General features: G+C 33.3%; 2 protein-coding genes across 6 annotated transcripts in view; one reads left to right on the top strand and one right to left on the bottom strand.

The window, feature by feature from the left end:
- Positions 1-15,106, bottom strand: part of LOC105322256 (uncharacterized) — a 28,016-nt gene extending 12,910 nt beyond the window's left edge. Inside the window, exon 1 of one of the 5 annotated variants that reach the window (XM_011420885.4) lies at positions 14,991-15,106. The gene's annotated coding sequence lies outside the window, so the exon portion shown is untranslated. Of the gene's footprint in view, positions 1-931; positions 1,131-6,002; positions 6,105-9,683; positions 10,012-10,067; positions 10,292-14,990 lie in introns of those variants that run through there. The other 4 variants (XM_011420883.4, XM_011420884.4, XM_011420890.4 and 1 more) reach the window with 4 other exon arrangements.
- An 8-nt stretch (positions 15,107-15,114) lies between these two features.
- On the top strand, positions 15,115-19,259 carry LOC105322255 (26S proteasome non-ATPase regulatory subunit 10). Its single transcript, XM_011420882.4, has 6 exons — positions 15,115-15,249; positions 16,397-16,589; positions 17,331-17,492; positions 18,037-18,153; positions 18,340-18,444; positions 18,735-19,259. Exons 1-6 carry the CDS (start codon positions 15,214-15,216, stop codon positions 19,175-19,177), a joined length of 1,056 nt encoding a protein of 351 aa, XP_011419184.3. The 5' UTR covers positions 15,115-15,213; the 3' UTR covers positions 19,178-19,259.
- Positions 19,260-21,691: the final 2,432 nt, after the last annotated feature.

The following is a 21,691-nucleotide window of genomic DNA, read 5'->3' on the forward strand; positions in this document are numbered from 1 at the left end:
GAAAACTGTAGGAGGAGTTATCCGTACAATGAGGGTACCCTATATGCAATATTTTCCCAAAAAATGACTAAGTTCAAAATCTAGTATTTTTTTCATAAATTATCAGAAATCAAAATCCTAGCAATATGCACACCTCTGATATATGTACAATTGATCTGCAAAAGAACAACTTCCTATCTTGAAAACTGTAGGAGGAGTTATCCGTACAATGAGGGTACCCTATATGCAATATTTCCCCAAAAAATGACTAAGTTCAAAAGCTGGTATTTTTTTCATAAATTATCAGAAATCAAAATCCTAGCAATATGCACACCTCTGATATATGTACAATTGATCTGCAAAAGAACAACTTCCTTTCTTGAAAACTGTAGGAGGAGTTATCCGTACAATGAGGGTACCCTATATGCAATATTTTCCCAAAAAATGACTAAGTTCAAAAGCTGGTATTTTTTTCATAAATTATCAGAAATCAAAATCCTAGCAATATGCACACCTCTGATATATGTACAATTGATCTGCAAAAGAACAACTTCCTATCTTGAAAACTGTAGGAGGAGTTATCCGTACAATGAGGGTACCCTTTTGGCAGCCGCCCGCCCGCCCGCCCGCCCGCCCGCCATTTTCACCATTTTAATAACCGGATTTTTCCGTTGGAAAACCCGGTTAAAAATCAAATACTGCTTTTTAGTTTGTCAAATTCGTAAAATGAAATACTACTATAAGTATACTTGATCTTAAAATTACACAAATTCATCAAATTGCTCACACCTTTTCCGCTGATTTGATGACAAAAAAATCAAGCTGCTATTGACATTTACAAAAATTTCCAGCATTAAGAGCATGGAAGTGTATCTTAAACCTCTTGGGCAAAAAAGCAATCATTGCTATTATGTTTTACAGCAAAAGAGATATTTCAGATATGACTTCTTACCAATAGCTAGTCTGTACAACAGAATTCAGCATGGAATCACAAAAAACTCTCCCCTTCTCTCTTCCCTTAGCTCCTGAATACACATTATTGCACAATACCCACTACCTGCTTCTCGTTTGCCTGTAACCAAAACAGACCCCCTGTGTCCAAAAGTTTAAAAGCACAACATATCCTGCAGATGTTAAAGGATGGTCTCTCTTATAATGAGAGTTAGACAAGAGCATAGCATTCTATCATTAAATGCCTTTATATCCTGTATGTCAACATGAACCTACCATATTACACTCATTTCCAAATTCCATGTTTATTGATCCGGCTATCAGAAGTTCTCTCTCCATAACTATTGAAATATAAGACCACGACTTCCAACTAAATAGCTTTAAAAAAAAATCCAAACAAAATTTCTGTTGACACGAAGTGCCCTTTATGAACATTACATACATTAGTTCCTATTGCTAGCCATCTTACTGTAAGATACCGGTAAATAATCTTAAATATACATATTATGGACACTATGATAATTGGAGTTAAATGTCTTGGTATCATGCCTTTGAGCATGGGGCAGTCTGACAGTGTACATGAATGGCATACTTCACACCTACTACCAAACTATCAGGATCAATTATATCAATACAGGTCATTGAAATTTTGTGACGCAATTCATCAATGTTGAGAAAATGCTTTACATGAATTTCTGAGGGTTTTCAATTAAAAGGAACAGTCTTGAAATTTCTATTCACACAAAAAAAAATGTCAGCAATTTAAATTTTTGCATATTTTTTGGCCATTGTATAAAAACAAGGATAAGCCTACATATATTTATTTAATTGCTCAACATTGAACTAGGGTTCAATTATCAGTATTTGGATTTTTATGTAACAACTGTAGTTAGTTGTCATTGACTTTAAAAGGTGTTTCCAAGTTCAGCTGGCTGAAGCATATATATACGGGAACACATGTATTTTTTTTATGAAAAAAGAACTCAAAGCAAATTAAAATTGTGTACGAGATCCTTTTCATTGATTCCCTATCTTACGGACCATGTATATTATTAATAAAAGAACATGTTTATTAAAAATAAACACTGAAGTTATTTAACTCAATATGATTTATCTTTCTTTACAAAGGGTTAATCCACCTTAACATCCATGAGTCAAGACTATTATACTGTTGCATAAAATTAAATCAATGTTTATCAATGCCTAAACAATTTAGCAGTTTTAAAGAAGGAAAATAAAAATACATTGTACTATATCAAAGTAACACTTTTGTTATTATATGGCAGTTTCATACGTGAGCATTCAAAGAATGTATAGTCCATATATGGTTCAAAATGTACTATGTGTACTATAATTTACAAAGTGCAGTTTTTTAAATCTGTATAGTTGCAAAAAGCAAAACCTAGATGGGAACCAGTAATAAAACAGTGATTTGTATTGCCATTAAAAATTTTTTTAAACCTATACATATGTTTGAAGTTGAATAAAGATTTACCTTCAGACAGCTACTGGTATATACTAACATATATCAGAGTACAATGTACTAGTATGATATTCACATTCAACTCAGTGAAATACAAAACCCCTATAAAATATTTAAACGCACTAATGGTTCTGTAGTGAAAAATATTGAACACTCGGGATTCATCATAAACTTTCGGTAATGAAAACACAAATGTGGTCAATCATGTTCTAATTTAATTACTCCCACTGAAGCTACACTTTAACAGCAATAAAAATAAAACTCAATAGTTTTAGAGTACTGTTACTTTATAGCTTCCTAATTTTCAGTGTAGACCAAACTTCCAGATAGGTTGTGCATTAATTTAATTTGGGTATCAAGACAACAGTTTAAATAGGAGAAGCAAAACCTGAAAGTCTTATGGATAATGGTCCATTATCAAACCATCTGTGTTTCAAATTTGTGCTTAAATCTAAATCAATTAAATGTTTACATCAATTTCCAGTTTTCCATGTTCTTTCTATTTTACTGGTAAAGCAAATCAAATCACGAGCTCCCATATCGCCACTGACAACAGCTTGTGGCTAACATTATCATAACATTTTCTCTTGGGTTTGTCTCAGTACTCCTAACTTGTAAGTTGATCAGCTAGGAGTTTAAGTTGACTCTCAGATGTCATTAAGCATGGTTGCATGGCGCAATGACGATATTTTATCATGCTATGGGAATTCTACCACCCCCAACAAATATGGCCCATATTCCTCATTTGTATTTCATAGCAATGTCAATAGCTAAAACAAGAGGCCCATGGACCACATTGCTCACCTGAGCAACAATAGGTATGATAAACTCAGCTTAACAGAGTCATAATTCAAACTATCTTGGCAATGTAATACATGTAGATCATGTATAAGTAAGAGTCCATTTCTTTTGCCCTGGATATTCTTATGTTAATAATCAAGTCCCTTTTCTAAAAGGATGATTTTATAGTCATATCACCTGTTGAGCATCGCAGTTCTCAAAAAGATTCTAAACAATTGTTTATATAAAGGATATAAACCTAAATCAAACTCTGAATCCCTTGTGAGGCCCAAGAATCGTCCAGGGGCCAAAGTCTAAACTAATTGAAAGAATAAGCAATGTGTCAAAATGCTTGCATATAAGTAAAACCATATATCATAACATTTCATTTTTTGTGAATAATTAGAATATTTTCCTTTGTTAAATTGGAATCCCAACGTGGCCCCACCCTACCTCAAGATTTTGATTTGAAAGAATTTAAATCTACATTATCTGAGGTTACTGGGCAAATGGTTTTTAGAAAAAGATATTTTAAATTTTTTCTATTTATATTCCTACTAGACTTTGACCCGTGCATGCACGGGTTGACATTGCATATGATATCGGACATTTATATACGAAATACTGAGATACATCCACACACCGTATTGTTGACATTTACATAACCAAGCTTTAGGCCTACCTAATTTCATCTAGAATTTGTATTCATATTAATGAAGAATTCAACGCTTTTTCACCAAAGTTTTTTACTCGCATCAAATTTACACACCATGTTGACGGAATTTTTCATATTAAATGAACTGATTTAGAGGTATCTCCCATATTTCCTTTGATGAACAGAATATTTGACAAATTTTCAATGAAATTTTACATGTATTTGTAATATCGTTTCTGAGTTGATCCATGCAAATGTGATATTGTGGAAACATAAACTAAATAGCCTCCCGTGATTTAGCGTTAATGTAATGCGCATGCGCAAGATTGTAAAATCCAAAAAATCCAGATGATTTCCGGATTTTTTAAAGGAATTTTCGTTGATTATTAATTAGCGAAGCTTGATTGAGAAAAAATAAAAACAAATCGGTAATCTTCAAGTACCAATGATGTTTAAAATATATAAAACAAAAGACAGTACGCTTCCGATTTCTCGGTATTAAAGCCCAAAAATTCAAGTCTATTATATTAATATAGTAGTATAGATGTAAATTTTTGCAACCCCCCCCCCCCCAGGACCATGTTTTGAGCAAACTTGAATCTACCCTACCTAAGAATGCCTTTACACAAGTTTCAGCTTTCCTGGCATATTAGTTTCTGAGAAGTAGAATTTAAAAGATTTACACTATATATTCCAATGTAAAAGTTCGACCACCCCCATTGTGTCTCCACCTTAGCCCCAGAGTCATGATTTTCACAAATTTGTATCTACACTACATAAGGATGCTTCCACCCAAGTTTCAGCTTTCCTGGCTGATTAGTTTCTGAGAGAAACATTTTTAAGTTTTTACTCTATATATTCCAATGTAAAACTTTGAGCCCCATTGTGGCCCCACCTTATCCCCGGGGACAATGATTTGTACAAATTTGAATCTAAACCTCTGAGGATGCTTCCACACAAGTTTCAGCTTTTCTGACCAAATGGTTTTTGGAAGAAATTTTAAAAGACTTCCACTATAAATCCCTATGTAAAAGTACGACCCCCCATTTTGGCCCCACCCTAGCCCTGGGGTAATGACTTTCACAACTTTAAATCACCACTACATGAGGAAGCTTCAACACAAATTTCAACTTTCCTTGCTACACTATCTGAGGATGCTTCCACACAAGTTTCAGCTTTTCTGGCCAAATGGTTTCTGAGAAGAAGATTCAATACATCCTAATTATTTCCCCTTGAAAGAGAGTGTGGCCCTTCATTTTTAACAAACTTGAATCCCCTTTACCCAATGATGCTTTGTGCCAAGTTAAGTTGAAATTGGCCCAGTGGTTCTGGAGAAGAAGTCGAAAAATGAAAAAAGTTTACAGACGGACGGACGGATTGATGGACAGATGGACGCCGAACAAAAAGTGATCAGAAAAGCTCACTTGAGCTTTCAGCTCAGGTGAGCTAAAAACTGAAAAAAACTTAACTTTATTTATTTTAAAACGATTGATAAGCAAGTTCTACAACTTATATCAATATCTCTCCTTGGCACGGATGTTAGCACGAGGGGGTCAATGGTGTGGGAAGAAGCCGGAGTACCCGGAGAGAACCCATGTGTCCAAGCGGGCGACCGCCATACCCTATCACATACCACCACTTTCGATCACGGGGATCGAACTCGGGTCGCAGCAGTGACAAGCGATTGCATTGTCCACTACGCTACTTGGACACCATATATAGCTAAAAACTACTGTATAATAGATTAATGAATAGTTCCTATACCAATACATGTATGAATTAAATAAAAAAAACTTCTGCATAATTTATGGCTCATATATTCTTTGCTGCGATAGGATAATTTTCTTTAAATCAACATGCGTGTACCGGTATTTGTCACAGAATCTAAATGGCAGGTTTTTACAACATGTTAAATTCTTCAATATATGGTAAGTATATGGTAATTTACATTGTCCATATTTGATCCTCCATAATATAACAGCTCTTTTATCCATATCTCTGTCTTTACTTGACAAATCTAATTCAGTGACTGTAATTAATATCTATCTGACAGATTTGGTCATCTTCTTTCTAATATCTAATCTGGATGTCATATAATTACATGGAATTAAAATTACAATCAATAATGCTGAATAAACGAAAGGACATAATTACCCTGAATCAATTAAGGAAATCCAAGAAGGATAAGCAAAATCCAATATGGTATCTGGAAAGGACATCAGCCAAACAACTTGTGAATATCGTTTAGCATGCACAGACCTCAAGGCTTCTCAACTAATGATTTTTTTCCCAAAATTGTCTCAGTAATTGCCAGCAATTGTCTGTTCATTATATTACTTCATTTGTACATAGTTGAGACTTACTTGTGTGTGGCATGATTTGAGTAATATATGTAATGGCAGCCCACGTGGGTATCTTTTGACAGCTGCACATGTAAATAGGAAGAAACTTAGGTCCTTATTCAAGTGACCATAGTCGTGAAAGGTACATGTTTGTACAAAAAAAAATTACACATATATAATGCAATTACATCATATAAGATTAAACAAATTTGTTCACAGCAGTTAATTGATAAGATGAAGTCTACTGCGTTCAAACTAAACTTTGTACTTAGATTAATCTTCATGCATGGAATAGTTTATGGACATCAGTAAGAATCCAAGCTAATAAATATTCCAAAAGAAATTTTTTTTCACATTTGATTCCAGCATAAATAGAATGCTGTGTTCAAAACCACAGGTATATATAAAACCAATGAAAACAAAATCAAACCCTATATATAAGCATTTTACCTTTGCAAGTCAAAGCCTTACAAAGAACCATCAAAATTAATACATGTATCATCAGCAGGCGGAAGTCAGTAATAAACCGAATCGAAGCTTTTGTGATCAATAAAATGTAGTACGATTTCATTACCTTGATTCAAATATAGCTGTTAATGACTGAAAACATGAAGATAACCTATTTATATTCCTGTCAACATATTTGATAAGTCAAAGGAAAAGATTAGTATAATTGCCTACTTTTTGTTTAAGGCTCGGATTATAGATAAAAATTAGTACCCTGCTGACTGTACTGTATAGAAAATGAAAGTACTAAAATGTCCCAACTCAGTATCACTATCAGGCATTTTTTTTCAAAAACTGTGCATATATATAATCTCTTGTAACATCACTAAAGTACATATATTTATATGGGTGGCCATGCATGCAATCGTAAATAAAGATATCCACACCTTTTCAGGAATCTTCTGCATATTTGTTTTGTTGATTTTTTTTCAAAATTCAAACTTTTACACCTGGCCCCAGGTTCATAAAAGTTAGAAGAGCTTAATTTGATCTCAGTATCACTTTTACAAAGGGAATTATATAAAAAGTGAGAGTGAGACCAAAAGTGAGCTTGTATAACTTTTATGGCCTCCGAGTCAGCTTACCTTTTAGGTGACCGACACACAGTTACACAGACATGTTTACACACCTGTACAGTATTTACCTGTACATCAAGTTTAATACGTAATTTGTCCAGCAGCTGTGGTAGTCACTTATTGACGAGGATGCCACCATCAACAGTATACAAACGCCTAAATTATCAATCCCATAAGCTATGTCACAACTGGTGCGTTACAAATATATACTATGTGAATGAAGGTACATGTACTGATATTTACTTTGCAAGAAGTTAATGTTGGATTAGTGTACAGTCTCAGGTGTTTACTTTTTTTTTTCTTTTGGAAAGAAATTTAATGCAGAATGTGCGGTCTATAATTAAAACAAACACACAAAAAAGTTTTATTCAATACTGAATCTATAAAATAACGAAGTGATAATGAGGTGGGTATTTTTTAGTACATGCATTAAAAATCTAAGATATTCTTAAATAATTCATAAATGCTAAACTTGCAGGGACCCTAATATAGGTTTAATTATACATGTATTTATAATCAAATATTTCACCAATGCACTTCAAGTTTTAATTGTATACAAGAGTGCTAATATTTACAGATACATTGTTATTATAGTCATACCAGAAACATTTATGAAATCTATTTTAATAAAATCCCCATTAGTTTTTTGTGCTTTAATCAATTTAAGATTGACAAAAAATCATTGGGAAAATTTAGATTGTGTTCATTACCTTAATCATACGAAATCAGAATACAAAGGAAGGGTGGAATTTTAGAATACAATTAGTAATAAAAATACCAATTATGACCTAACTGAATATCCTTTTTAGCATTTGCATCCATGAGTAAGGCCCACAAAAAAGAACATTTAACTAACAACATATTTTGTAAAGACATATATATACATGTAGTACAATCCTTGCTTATAATCATGTCTACAATGAAGAAAAGATGTATTTTTCAACAAGTTAAAATAGTATGCCCCAGCCTGTTCAAGGAAAGAGGATATTGGTCTAGGGATGGAGGAAACGTGGATTATTAAAATATCATAAACGCATTATGCAGAAATGCAACAGTTAAAATCAATTTAATATGGATAAAAAAGGTAAAAGATCTCCTACTTGAAAAAGCCCTTCTTTTTCATTAGGTTGATGAATTAAACAGAGCTATTAAAACCAAATAGTCTGAGGGCTAATTCCATCACTCACCTAATGGCCACTCAGCAACAGTGTTCAACTAAAGTAGATAAACTATTATATACTTCATTTATGGATCATTTTTTCTCCTTTTTATAAAAATAAATAAGTACTAAATATTGAGGTCCTTGGGTATCAGTAAATAGGGGAATAGTACAATCCTCATGAATTAATATCTATAGGTCAGGATTCTGTAAAAATAGCAATTGTAATATCGTCACGCATACATGAAGATTTCCAAACCCTTCAACGAGGGTATGACATTGCACTTACTCTAACAAACAAGAAGATATAGGAACATGTTGCTGCAGTCATTAACCTCAAAATTCTCACCTTAACAAAGTCAACTTGGGCTGCTTATAAAGCTTAAAACGTTGAAGATCTATAAGTAAAGTGCTAGAATGCAGACTCATGCATAAATCATTCAGTCTAACTCTGCACCCAAGTTTGGCATCTCCATAATATTGATTTGGTTAACACTCGTGAGTCTTGAAGTAACAAATGAGATTTTTTATTAACATTGAAACAATAGATCTTAAAACCCCTGTTTGTGTTGCCCACTTTGAAAAAAACCCTTAAATTTCTATTTTGATTGATTTTTTCTTTATTTCACGAATTGCACATACCGGTAAAGGTATGGAAATATAAGCTCAACAATTTTATCAATGTAAGGCCATGCAGCCACAATGTATTAGACAGTAGTATTTCTACTATTTTTTGAGTATGATTTTTTTACTCAATTAAAGTAAACTTCTAAGGTAAACATAAAATTGTCCAAACCTAGATCTAAAAACAACTACGTGTGTTTGCTTTTAGCAACTTATTTGTGTAGCAATTACAAATATCAAAGAATCAATTGTTTCCAGCTGCCAAATTTTTCAAATAAAATTATACACTATAAACCGCATTCCAAATAAGAGCAACCACTATTAAAGTGCTAGTAACCATTTTCATACCTTTTCCAATTTAATTGGCTAATAAAATTGATCAGTACCAATATTTGTTGTGTTCATAATTCACCAGAATTAAAGGACTTAGGCACTGAAATAGCTACGAGTATCTCAGAAGTGAGTTCAGTTGGTGTACTACTGTGAATATATGTAATTTCTTCAGGATTGAGAACCAGAAATCTTCGCATGATGTAAAAATGTAAAAACATACTATCAAACAAAATAATCTTACATCAGAGAGGCGAAGACACAGGGTTAACCCTTCAGACCATTGTTTTTTACTTACAACACAGGCGAGAGGAACTCCTCAATGAACTTCATACAGATCCTCACTGACTACTGCGTAAATATCTGAATAACATAGCTCTCTGTTTGATATGAATACACAGCTAGGAAAAAACACACCACGAACACCAAAGAAATTGAATTCCATCACTCACTGTTTCATTATGCGCACATTATATCCTCTAAACATGCTAAAATGATATCCCTCAACCTTATACACATGAGTTTCTAAAGCCTTCAGTTCAGCTATAAGGAAGATCAGATATTGGATGCTTTATCAACACAATCAAAGCAGATCTGGTTGGTTTAATATTAAGATTCATTTTTGAAAGGCAGATGTAAATACACACACAAAAAGATAAAACAAAACATGAAAACGACTTACTTTACAAAAACATAATCATGTACTATATTCTGACAAATACTTCCTCTCCATGAAGTCCATGCATCAGCAGAGCTAGCCAGTAATAAACACAAAATACAATGTTAAGTAGTCAGATCCTGTTTCCGTGGCACAGATATTTTTCCTCTAGTTACTTCAGTAACCACAGGTCCACAACCTATACTTCTCTGTATGTAATATATTGTCCCCTTATTACATAATTTCAAGAACAACGACAATCACACAACTAGAGCACAAGATTCAGTTAAAGATACATGTATCACTTCCAGCAGCAGTCGGATCTACATGTAAGTCAGCGTTATCTACATACACAACTAAAACTCCTCTTATATCATGCACATAGGTCACTTTCATTAACACCTTTTATACTTACATCATATACGAAATGTAGCTATGCATATGTCTTATAGATATGAGTGGGGTTGCTGTGGAGGAATCAATACAGCATATTTATAAAGGCCACAGAGCGTTTGGGGTTCTTTGAACTGAATACAGCAATGCAAGCAGGCACCTTTAGTTTATAACCCTTATCATGTCCAATTCAGGATATGCCATAAACCACAAGAGCCATTATCTTTAGTGTATATGCAGCTTATAGTACCAAAGGAACCTGCATTGACAGTGTTGATATCACTTTTCCTGGAGAGAAAAAAAAACCCATAAAGCTTCAGATAGTAATACCATCCATATCTCTTAAAAGAAGTCTTAAGTTTTTTTTCCAAATGTCAATCTATAGCCTTGTGTATATAGTTTATAACTGAGTTTTCTTATATTTTGCCAACATTTTAGTCTAGTATAGTTGTCTGATGATCTATTGTTAAAATATTGATAAATTTTGAATTGTACGTACTTGATGTTAATGCCCCACCAGCTCATTGATGTAAGCAAAGCCGATTTTATGGCTTGATCAATACCAAGCTGTATGATAAGGAATTAAAACTATGGATCATTCAAGAATTAATATACGTGCATGCAGCTAAAGTAATTATATAGGTGTCAGTGAACTATCTATGGGTGGAAACATCACAAAGGATGACATTGCACTAAAAGTATAAATTGAATAACGGTAGATTCTTCTTTAACTGATTGCATTATAAATACATACCATCAATATTTTATTATATTACAAGTTTTCTTCATGTTGATAGTTAAACATACAGCACAACAATGAGAGCTTGTACAGTAATATTACATACAATAATTTTCAATGATCAAGTTCTTAACTAAAATAAATTATTGGACGTGCACATTGATCGATTGAAATAACATTATTAAATAGTATGAAATATATATTACACCAATTCATGGAAGTTGAATGAAGTTCTGATCAAATGATGGTCAATGAATTCATGGAATGAATTATATCTGATACAAATAGGATACATCCTCATACATGTATTTCATGCAATCGTTAATCTTGTATCTAGAAGATTCTAACCGCTGTTCTCAATTATAGATTACCCCGGTACAGAAAACTATACATTTTTCAAAAAAAGACAAAAGACATTTATTTTAATTATGAAAGAGTTTTGAAATATCTCTGATTTAGACATTTTCAGTGGTACATAATTTAATCACATTTATTAATATAGTTCATCGATTTATAAAGTCCACAATCTTACATACACCCATTATACATATTTTATATAATATCAACTGATTCACAAGAGAGTCAATCAAAATAAATCCTACATGGATCAATATAAATTCATGATGGCCGATTATGATTCATTCTCTACTTGCATATATGAAATATATATCATGTATATAAATATCAATATTTTTTTTTTTTCACTTTTCAATACTGGATTTCACTGATCCAATGAAACCCATATTCATTGCTATTAACACACACATAAAGAAAACTCATCATAAATCAATTCTGTTAAAAGCATAGAAAATGAAATGAAAGAATAATATAATATCCATTCCCAAAAAGATGAGAGCATTGACATAAATAATTAAGTATTTAACATCTTCATGGAGCCATGAATATCAGATAAATGCATGCAGAAGCCACATCTTTGAATTAATTATGAATCAGATCATACATGTCACAGAGAAAAAAAGAAAACTGATATGAAGGTAAGCTGAGAAGTTGGTCTTCTTTAACTACAATTCAATCCTATATACCAACTCCCTTTATCTGAAACCTGCTCTCAAACATTTTTTAATTTTAAAAATTGATCATTAAGAAAATGCATATCTTTTCAAGCTAACAGGCTCAAAGGTCTGAATATACACAAACAACATGTGCAGATCTAGTTTGGGGGGGGGGGGGGGGGGGGTCAAGGGGGTCCGTAACCCCTCTGCCTCAGTGATTCAAATTTCTTTAATTTACAGAGTAAAATTACTGAAAAAATCCCTCATCAAGACACCCCCCCCCCAAAAAAAAAATTCTGAATCTACATGCAAATAAGAATACCAGAAAAACCTTTATCAAAAAAAACTTTTAGGTTATAGTCTTTTATTACATGTCAGCCAGTCATAATATAATCATGATGAACTTTAATCTGAATCAGATCTTAATATATTAATCTTAACATGCATTTTCATATCCCTTTTTCTGAGTCATATGTAACAAACAGAATATGAGATAAGCTTTTGTAATAAAATATGCTCCTACTATCTTAATTACAGAGGGTGATAACCTAAAGAGAGACAACATCATGCATTTTTAAGCATTAAAATTAACTTTCTTCCAAGCAAAGAATAAAAAAATATATAAAGATACACATATAAACTGTTCATAATTTATGTCATCTGACTCAGGATTCAAGCTGCAAATAAAAAACTATATTTACATCCACTTAGTATAAAATCCTCTATATTTTAGAGACAAGATCTAGGAAATAAGTCATTAATCTTTTTCCATATGTATATATTACTAACATGTGATTAAGTAGAATACATTAATCTTTCCTTAAATTAGCATTCCAATCTGAAGTAATGTAAAACTAACCCTGCAGAAACATAAATGTATACCAGTATTAACTAAAAGTCTAATACATTATTGTTATGAACAGTTTTTTTTTTTAAAAGAGGAATAAATGTGTATACAATTAAATATTTTGTTTTTAATGACGCTTAAAGGACATAGCGGTATTACCAGGGTAGTTACTGTTTATGAAAGATTGTTACAGTAGGCAATCTGAATGCATTTCATTACATGGTAATCTGACATGGTAAAAAAAACTTGGTAAGAGTTGTAACTAATTTTCTTCATGTTTTATTTCCTATAGGTAGTATTCACCATTTTATTCTTAAGATCAAATGTCACTTTTAGCTAATTGAAAACACAGACTGATATCAAACTTCCAAATGGTTGAAGTACATGTGTGGTAGAGGCAGGTATATGGCATTCCTACTAGCTCTGGCTAGCGGGTTAACCCTTTAGCTCGATCGGTAGAGTACTGGACTGGCGTGCCAGAGGACACGGGTTCAAACCCCAGCAGAGGCAATAAGTGTCTCTGTTACAATGGCTGGACATACATACTGAAGCGGATGCGCCCTATGATGGATACATAACCCAGAGGACCCCAGGACGGACCAGGAGGAACCCCAGGACAGATCATGAGGAGCCATCAACTGGACCAGGAGGGACCTATCAGGACCAGGACTGAGGATTAACCCCAGGACTAGGACCCCTGTCAAGGACCAGGATTATTCACATTGTGAAGATAGTGACTTCAGTGTTATCCATTGAACCTCTGACAGTCAATTTATTGAACTGCATGTGTTTTTCATTGTTTCAAGATTCGCCAGCACGGTAAGGTAGAATTTTTTGGTGCATGTTACATTTGGCGCCCACATTGGGACCTGGGTATTCTCTGGCGGGTGAGAGAGATTGTTTCCAGAACTTTGCCCCACAGGCATTGGCACTCCAGGAGAGTCATTTTCAATTTCCATAAAAAAAATGACAGATTTTACTCTTCCATGTATATTCAGATGAACAAAAAAGCTTATTACTTTCTTATAATGATCGAGCATTTTAAAAGTAGAGGTTAGTTTGACAAGACACAACTTAACAGAGAGCAGACCCCAACAAAACCTGATTATGATTTCTGTGCCCGCTCAGGGTCTGCTTCAGGTCTGCTAGGTAGGACCCAGAGCTGACCCAAAGCAAACCCCAGGCTGACACAGAGCAGACCTAGAGGGAACACAGTGAGCATACCCCAATTTCAGAAGCACATCCTGAAAGTGAACATGGGATCGGGTCTAATTGACAAACTTGTCATATGATAATTGACAAAACGCTTTGAACAATCAGAGTGCCGACCAATCAGATCTTTGGTTGAAAACTTAATTGAATCATTGTGTAGGGAAAATGGTCATATACGTTTAATATTGAACCAAAAGCTGACCTAAAGCAAACCCATAGCAGACCCCAGCGGACTCGGTGCAGACACATATTTATAAAAAGCAGACTGCAATGTCATCTAAACTAGATTCATCTAAACAGAAAAGATTTGACTGACATCTCTTCTGAAGAGATGTCAGTCAAAATTTTTCAGTCTTGGCGAATCCTGCCGAGATAACACCTGATCAGACCCCGAACCTAGTAAAGTTTGCTAAATTGTCACTATGCAGATTATTAAAAAAAAATTGTAACATTACTAAATAATATTAGAGATGGGTCATAAATACGTGTATCATTTATATTAACTATTGGTACCATACTTTCAAGAAATAGAAAATTGAGCCTGCACATTGTTGCAGCTTAGACTTATCTTTTTACTATAAATTGTATTATCGTATTCAAAACACCATGCATACATCCTTGTACTGGCTGTGAGTCAGACATTGCGCATTATCATATCTGCATTCACAACGTATATTAAAACACCAGGACACATTTGTTTTAAAATTTAAAATCAAAATTCAGATTTTCATATTTCCACTAACCTGTAATTGCAAAGGATGCAATAAGTGAATTCTCCTTTTTCCGTTATTTGTTGGTCTGTAACCACAAACAGCTCAGACGTAAATGAAAATGAAACCAATTATCTCAGTCGTCTGAGCGTTTCTTTCTATGGGAGAATAAGGCTTTAAAAAAGCTCCAGATTCACGTGGATTATTTTGTCAAACAACACACGATTAGCAGACTTCCACACAGACATGCAAGGATATGGCAAAACTAAGAGATCTTCGCGAAGAAATAAGGGTATGTCTACATCAATTATGGATCATTTCAATCATATACTTTCCCTAGACATAATTATTATCTTGTCTTACATTGTCAGATCAAACTAAAATATTTCGACTGTCTGAATCAGGATCTTTTATCATCATTATTTGATATTTCTATGTAACGATCAGAATTTTATATATACATGTAGCACGAATGCAAAAATATGTTTATGCATAATGTAGTCTTTTAATAATTTCTCCAATCCTAATGAACAATTAGCATAACTTTGTTATGTTTTTTATTCATTTGCCTTGTTTATTGTTGTTGAAAATTTTCCAGTATTAAGATGTTTTCTATGAACATGTTGTGATGGTCAGGCCAGTTCAAATACTGGCACTAGATAGCTCAGTTGGTAGAGCACCTGACTAAGAAATTCATAGGGTCGATTTTCGAATCTTGGTCTGGTCCATCATTATTTCTCCCATCCCATTACATTTGGTGTTGCGCCAATCCCTGGAACCAACAGGTTAACTCTTGCCATGGAAAAGAGTCCAGGGTGATCTTCGAAGTCTAAGATCATTAGGGTGGATGTGACGGTCAGACCGGTGCCAGATAGCTCAGTTGGTGGAGCTTTCAGGGGTCCTGAGTTAAAACACCAGTCTGGTCTGTCATTATATCTCTCATCCCGTTACATTTGGTGCTTTGCCTACCAGGCCTGTTGCCTACCCCTAGAACTGGTTTACCCCTGCCAGAGAAAAGAGCATGGAGAGATAATCTAGGGCAAAGATCATTTGAGGGGGAGGGAAGAGGAACCAGTCAAATGCAGGCGCCAGAAAGTCTGGGTTCGAATCCTGGTTTGGTCCGTCATTCTTTCTCCCATCCCATAACAAAGTGCATTATGAATATATAAAGCAATATTGTAAAGCATATTTTTTTGTGTACATAAAAACCATTCATTTTCTTAAACGCTTGAATTCACCTGTGTAAATAATTGTATGTGTATGTTAATTAAAGCCTGAATTCTGTTTTTTTTTTAACTTGATGTCTATGCAATTAATTTTTTTACAGTGAAAAATAAGTACTAAGTACTGTAATCAATTATCACATATCAAACTCCCTGTATATTTTATAATTGAAAGTCAACAGCTTAAAATTACACAGTTTGAAATGATTATTGCAGGAAGTTCAGAGAGACCGAGATTTTAGTCTCAAGTGTAAGATTTCCACCTCACAATATCAGATACTAGAATCTGTTAGAGCAAAAAATGTGGAAAAATTTAAATCCATCGTCAATCGGGGAGAGAGTCCCAATTTCAGGACAGACACGGGGGACACTCTGTTACATATTGTGGTCGGAATGGGATGCAGCAAAGGTATGATATACACCTGTACTTGTTGAATATTTTGCTCATTGTGTACTTGCATACTCTGTTTGTAAACTTTACAAAAAAGGTCAATGTTATCACATTGCTTTCAAAGTATGTATTTTGTTAATCAATTGAGGAATTTTTTGGAAATTTAAACATTCTTCATAAAGTGACATGGTCAACACAAATTAATAATTTGAGAGAAAAAGGATTTTAAAAGGATCTCACAAATAACTTAATTCTGTTAAAAAAAATGAACTTTATTTTTTTCACAACAATTAATAAACAAGATATACAACTTATAATGAATATCTTTTGTTGGCACAGATGTTCGCGAGAGGGGGTCATTGGCTTAATTCAATTGTCATAATCAAAGTTTTTTTTTATTTTTGAGTCACCAGGACTGCATGGGTTTTACAAAAGAACTTAATACAACTTATGACCAAATTCATGAATGCTTATTGATCACAAACTAATCAATACATTAGTCAAACGACTGTAAAATGTATTTATCAAAATCAAAGTAGTCGTAGATTACTGGTTTTGTTTAAATTATGCTCAGCAAAGATCATTCAATGAGACTAAAAATATTTACAACTTTGCCCAAAGTTCTATTGCAAAATGCAACCCTGGTCCCTTAACAAACTTTGTGTACTGCTTTGCATCTTAAGTTTTATGTCGATCATTTCCAATATATTTGAAAATATATTTAGAATTTAAATGAATGACATTCACTATATCATTTAGCCTCTATGGAGATGCTGAGGACTCTAGTGTACATGGACATGCCATTGGATGCCACCGACAGATTTGGACAGACTCCTCTCCATATTGCAGCAGAGAAAAGCATGGAAATGGTGACTGTATTGTTAGAAGCAGGAGCATCAGTAAACATTGAAGATAATGCTGGTATATAAAGTCATATTTTTCTGTAATAGTCCTGGTAATGATTGTATAGATTCTGAGATAATGTGAATATTGATGATAAGATAGTACATATATATACCTACTTAATGATGACAATGGCAGGTTTATTGTTCCCCACGACTGCAACTATTTTCTGAGGAAAAGCCAAGGGAAATAGTTGCTGTTGAAAGGACATTGATTAGTCCTGAATTAATTAACCCAAAATTTTTAAAGCTTTGAAATAAAGTCTCTGAAGAAGACACTTTGATGGGTAATCTTCATATACATTTTTACACAAAATTGTTTAAAATTAAAAACTACATGTATCACTGCACTAAAATTTGACTGAAAAAATTGCACATTAAAGCTACATGTAATGGAAGCTATATAGCTAAATCAAGAAATTGTACTGGACCTGTACAAGTTATTGGTAACTCCTAAAAGTATATCTATACCTAATCAAGTAAATAAATTATATAGCATAGATCTTCTGAAAAAAGATTGTGAGACTGCCTGATGATTAAGTTGAGCATCTGACTTTCCCTAGGAAGAACTGCCCTGCTGCATGCATGTTCTAGTTCCTGTGAGGAGGCTGTAGCCATTGTCCATTGTTTGTTGGACAGAAATGCCAACATCTTCGCTCAGGACCAAGATGGGCACACAGGTCAGTAGTTTAGGTCATTACTTGTAAGGTACGTAGATTTTGCATAAATATTTTTAATTTTTCAGTTTTTAAAGGAAATAAAATTGATTTTTTTTCTGTTTCTGAAGGAAATGAAATTAAAGTCTGTTTCAAATAAAACAGAAATCATTTCATTTTAATTGACTACTCTGTGTTTGTTTGTTACAGCCTTACACTGCCTGTGTTTGTCCCGACTGAACATGACCACTAGGATTGAACTAGCCTATAAACTTCTGTATGCTGGCCTATCAGCCACTGTCCCAGATAAGATTGGTAAAAAATTTTTTATCAAATTGCTATAAAAGTTTCTTGTATCTCAGTAATGATAGACAACAACAAACAAATTCAACGAAGAAAGTTTATTAATACCAAGAGATTGTAAGGATTCTGTACAAAAATGCCTTTTAATTAAATACTCCTATTGCTGATATTTTGTGTTGCATCTTTTTTTTTGTGCATAAACATTGTAAATATAGATCAATTAGACTTAATTGTTGGAATACTCATGAGTTTAATGTATTCAGAGGGGCAATTTTGGATTAACAAACTATTGTTGGTTATAGGAAAGATGGCTCTTTGTCATGAGATATCAAGAGCATTGCAGCCAAGACACAAAAATCCAAAGAGCCAGCAATCTGCACTACTCATCAGAACTCTAGTCAAAGCAGGCTCCAACTTCAATCCCAGAAGCACCCAGCACAGAGGCTTTTTAAAACATGTCTTAAACCTGTACAGTGATTCCTACCACGTTCATCTGGTGAATGAATTTGAGCCGGTGCTCTCCCTTACCTCTATTAAAAAACTTTTGGAAATTATACCAGATGATGACGAAAATTATCAACAATTAGTTCTGTCTTTAAGGAGAATCTCCCATAAGATTCAGACTCTGAAATTCATGAGTAGGAATGCTGTGAGAACAGAGCTAAAAGGAAAGGTATTGATCAAAGTGGATTATCTTCCCTTGCCCAGGACGTTAAAGAATTATGTTCTGTTGGAAGATGAATAATGTTTTAAGTTAAAGTTTATTATTATTTTAGAGATGATTTAAAATGTTAATATACTTGAAAATAAATCAGTTTTAGAATTGTTATGTGCCTTCTCCATGTTTTTTTAAAAACAGTTTTATATATCTACTATTTATTACTGTTTATTACAAAATTCTATGCATTCTGACCAGCACTTACTTATTGAGGAGATGCATATAAAAATTTTTACAGAAGTGAATAAATAAAACATTGCTGTCATATTAAATTGTTAATTTATGTGTTAATATCTGTAACAGGCTACAGATCAAGATACATGCACATATCTTAATAACTTGTGACTCTAATGCCAGACCCAGACAGTATCCCAGATGTTTGTTAAACACAGCTTTAAGAATATGGTTCAAATGAAATAGTATTGACAAGTGTATAAAACCAGGTACCAGCTAAATTCTTTATAAGTTTTCAACCATCAGTCGCTATAACAAAGGGTAAATAGAAATATAATATAATCGCTATTGTTCATGGCCATTTATTTTGCATGCATACGGTATAACCCTTACAGTAACTATGTAAAGGGAACGAAGAATTTTATAAAAATGTACAATACCGGTACTTGTGAAAGGAGTTAACACAAACGGATTTTATTTAAATGTTTCAAAGGGGATTTTAATGAAATCAACTGGCTTAAATTATAAAATAAAGTAAAATTGTTGCTTGAAAAAAAATGCAAAGACTGCTGATAAATTTAGCTAGGCTTGGCGAATGTGTAAGTGGTACAACATATATTCAAATACGATGATGAGAACACATTACAAAAAGCTGTTTAACATCCAGGATTCCACATTTGGACCTTCATCTTTGGTCAGAACTAGGCTCTGGAACAGTCCAGTCGTTCTCAAAAGGAATTAGGTTTAAACGACCAATAACACTTAAAGCTAGCCTGGTCAAATTAGCGAATTTCGTACAATCATGTATAATACAGTTTTAATGGAAGAACTTTTCAAATTTACTATTTCATTTGATGATTGCTTATTAGAATACTTACGGTAATTCAAATAGTAAACCGCCTCAGATTTGACTGGCGAAAAGCGAGTTAGTCTAACTTCTGATTGCCACAATGTTACTTGTTTACAATGTACAATCTATGGACTTATATGTAGTTTATTTTCAATGGGTATGCGTGTGATTTTTACATAAATAAAACTTTTTGAAAAATTTTAGGGTACGGTTTCATCAGAAGAATCATAGGGTTTTTTTCTTGCTCATCACAAAAACTTCAAGACGATGCGTGCGCAAAGGACTGCAAATATTGCAGCGTGGCATCAGAATATATCATTTTTTTTTTTACTGAACCTATATTCTTTGTATTTCTTGTAAAAACGTTGACTGTTTCCATAGTTTCACTTTAAACTACATGTTTCTGTAAAGTAATTCAAGTAACATAAAAGTATACGCTCATGCATTTAGAAAAAAAAGATCGATGAAAAGTGTCTAATATTATGCATTGAATGATTTATTTTTGACGTCGTCGTGTCAATAACTGCCGTCAGGTGAGCAGATAAATTGAATAACGCGCGTTAGCGCGTCATGATAATTTTTCTCTGATCCGCAACACAATTCGAGTAATTTTAGAATTTATTTGTTGCAATTAAAAATGATTTGATTATGCAGAAAATTCAAAACTGAATTGTCCAAATACACTTGCTTTAAAAATTGACTAGTCTTTATGTACAGTGTACTTGTAAATATATTCATCATCGAATTACTAGCGTCAGCTCATTTCCAGCTCTAGAACATCTTGCTTCAAACGTGTACATAATCAAGCCTTTATAAGGTCCAAGACCATGTCAAGGGTATATATTATTCATTCACGTTTAGGACCAATATAGATCGACAATTATTTCCAGGTAATGCTTATTTCCTTTATGGAATTTTATCTTTCATCCATCCTTTGTTCAAATATGTTTTCTTCTTTTAGGAAATCCATGCCTGATGCAGCATATAATTAGATGTCTAAATAGCTTGATTTGCACTTTTTTGTGTTTACCTTATAACGTAGAATCGATGGTTCTGAACATGAAATTTGCACACCACAGAAAAAAACCCATTAACTTAAGGATGTTTAATCACTAAATAAAAAATAACTGCTTTGCCATTTGTACAAAATGTACTTTTGTTGTATATTTTACTACTTAATAATATGTGTAGTTATCTAGAAAAAAGGACGCATATTTTGAAGTGAACGAAACCCAGTTGATTACTACAGTGCGCTGTTGTGCAAAGCATGTTGAACCTGTATCTATCTGTAAATCTTTTACCCTGTGTAGCATTCAAAATTACAAAATTGCTCTTAATCGCATGTGAAATAATGATTTTTCCCCGATGAATGATAAAAGTTCCTTTTTTAACATCTTTAAATTTAATTTGCATAAAATTGTTATAAATCGAAAAGTAAAACGATAAATTCTTTGCAACAATAGTATATAGCAACCATGGCTTCACTTAACCTCAGGTATAAAATCATTTTCGTAAAA

This window comes from Magallana gigas, chromosome 2, assembly GCF_963853765.1.
Source record: "Magallana gigas chromosome 2, xbMagGiga1.1, whole genome shotgun sequence".
NCBI lineage: Eukaryota > Metazoa > Mollusca > Bivalvia > Ostreida > Ostreidae > Magallana > Magallana gigas.

Excerpts from the sequence above, each read along its gene's own strand:
- LOC105322255 (XM_011420882.4), top strand. The coding sequence starts at position 15,214 with ATGGCAAAACTAAGAGATCTTCGCGAAGAAATAAGG. Across the intron at positions 17,493-18,036 it reads AAACATTGAAGATAATGCTG|GAAGAACTGCCCTGCTGCAT; the intron begins GTATATAAAGTC and ends GACTTTCCCTAG. Across the intron at positions 18,445-18,734 it reads CACTGTCCCAGATAAGATTG|GAAAGATGGCTCTTTGTCAT; the intron begins GTAAAAAATTTT and ends TGTTGGTTATAG.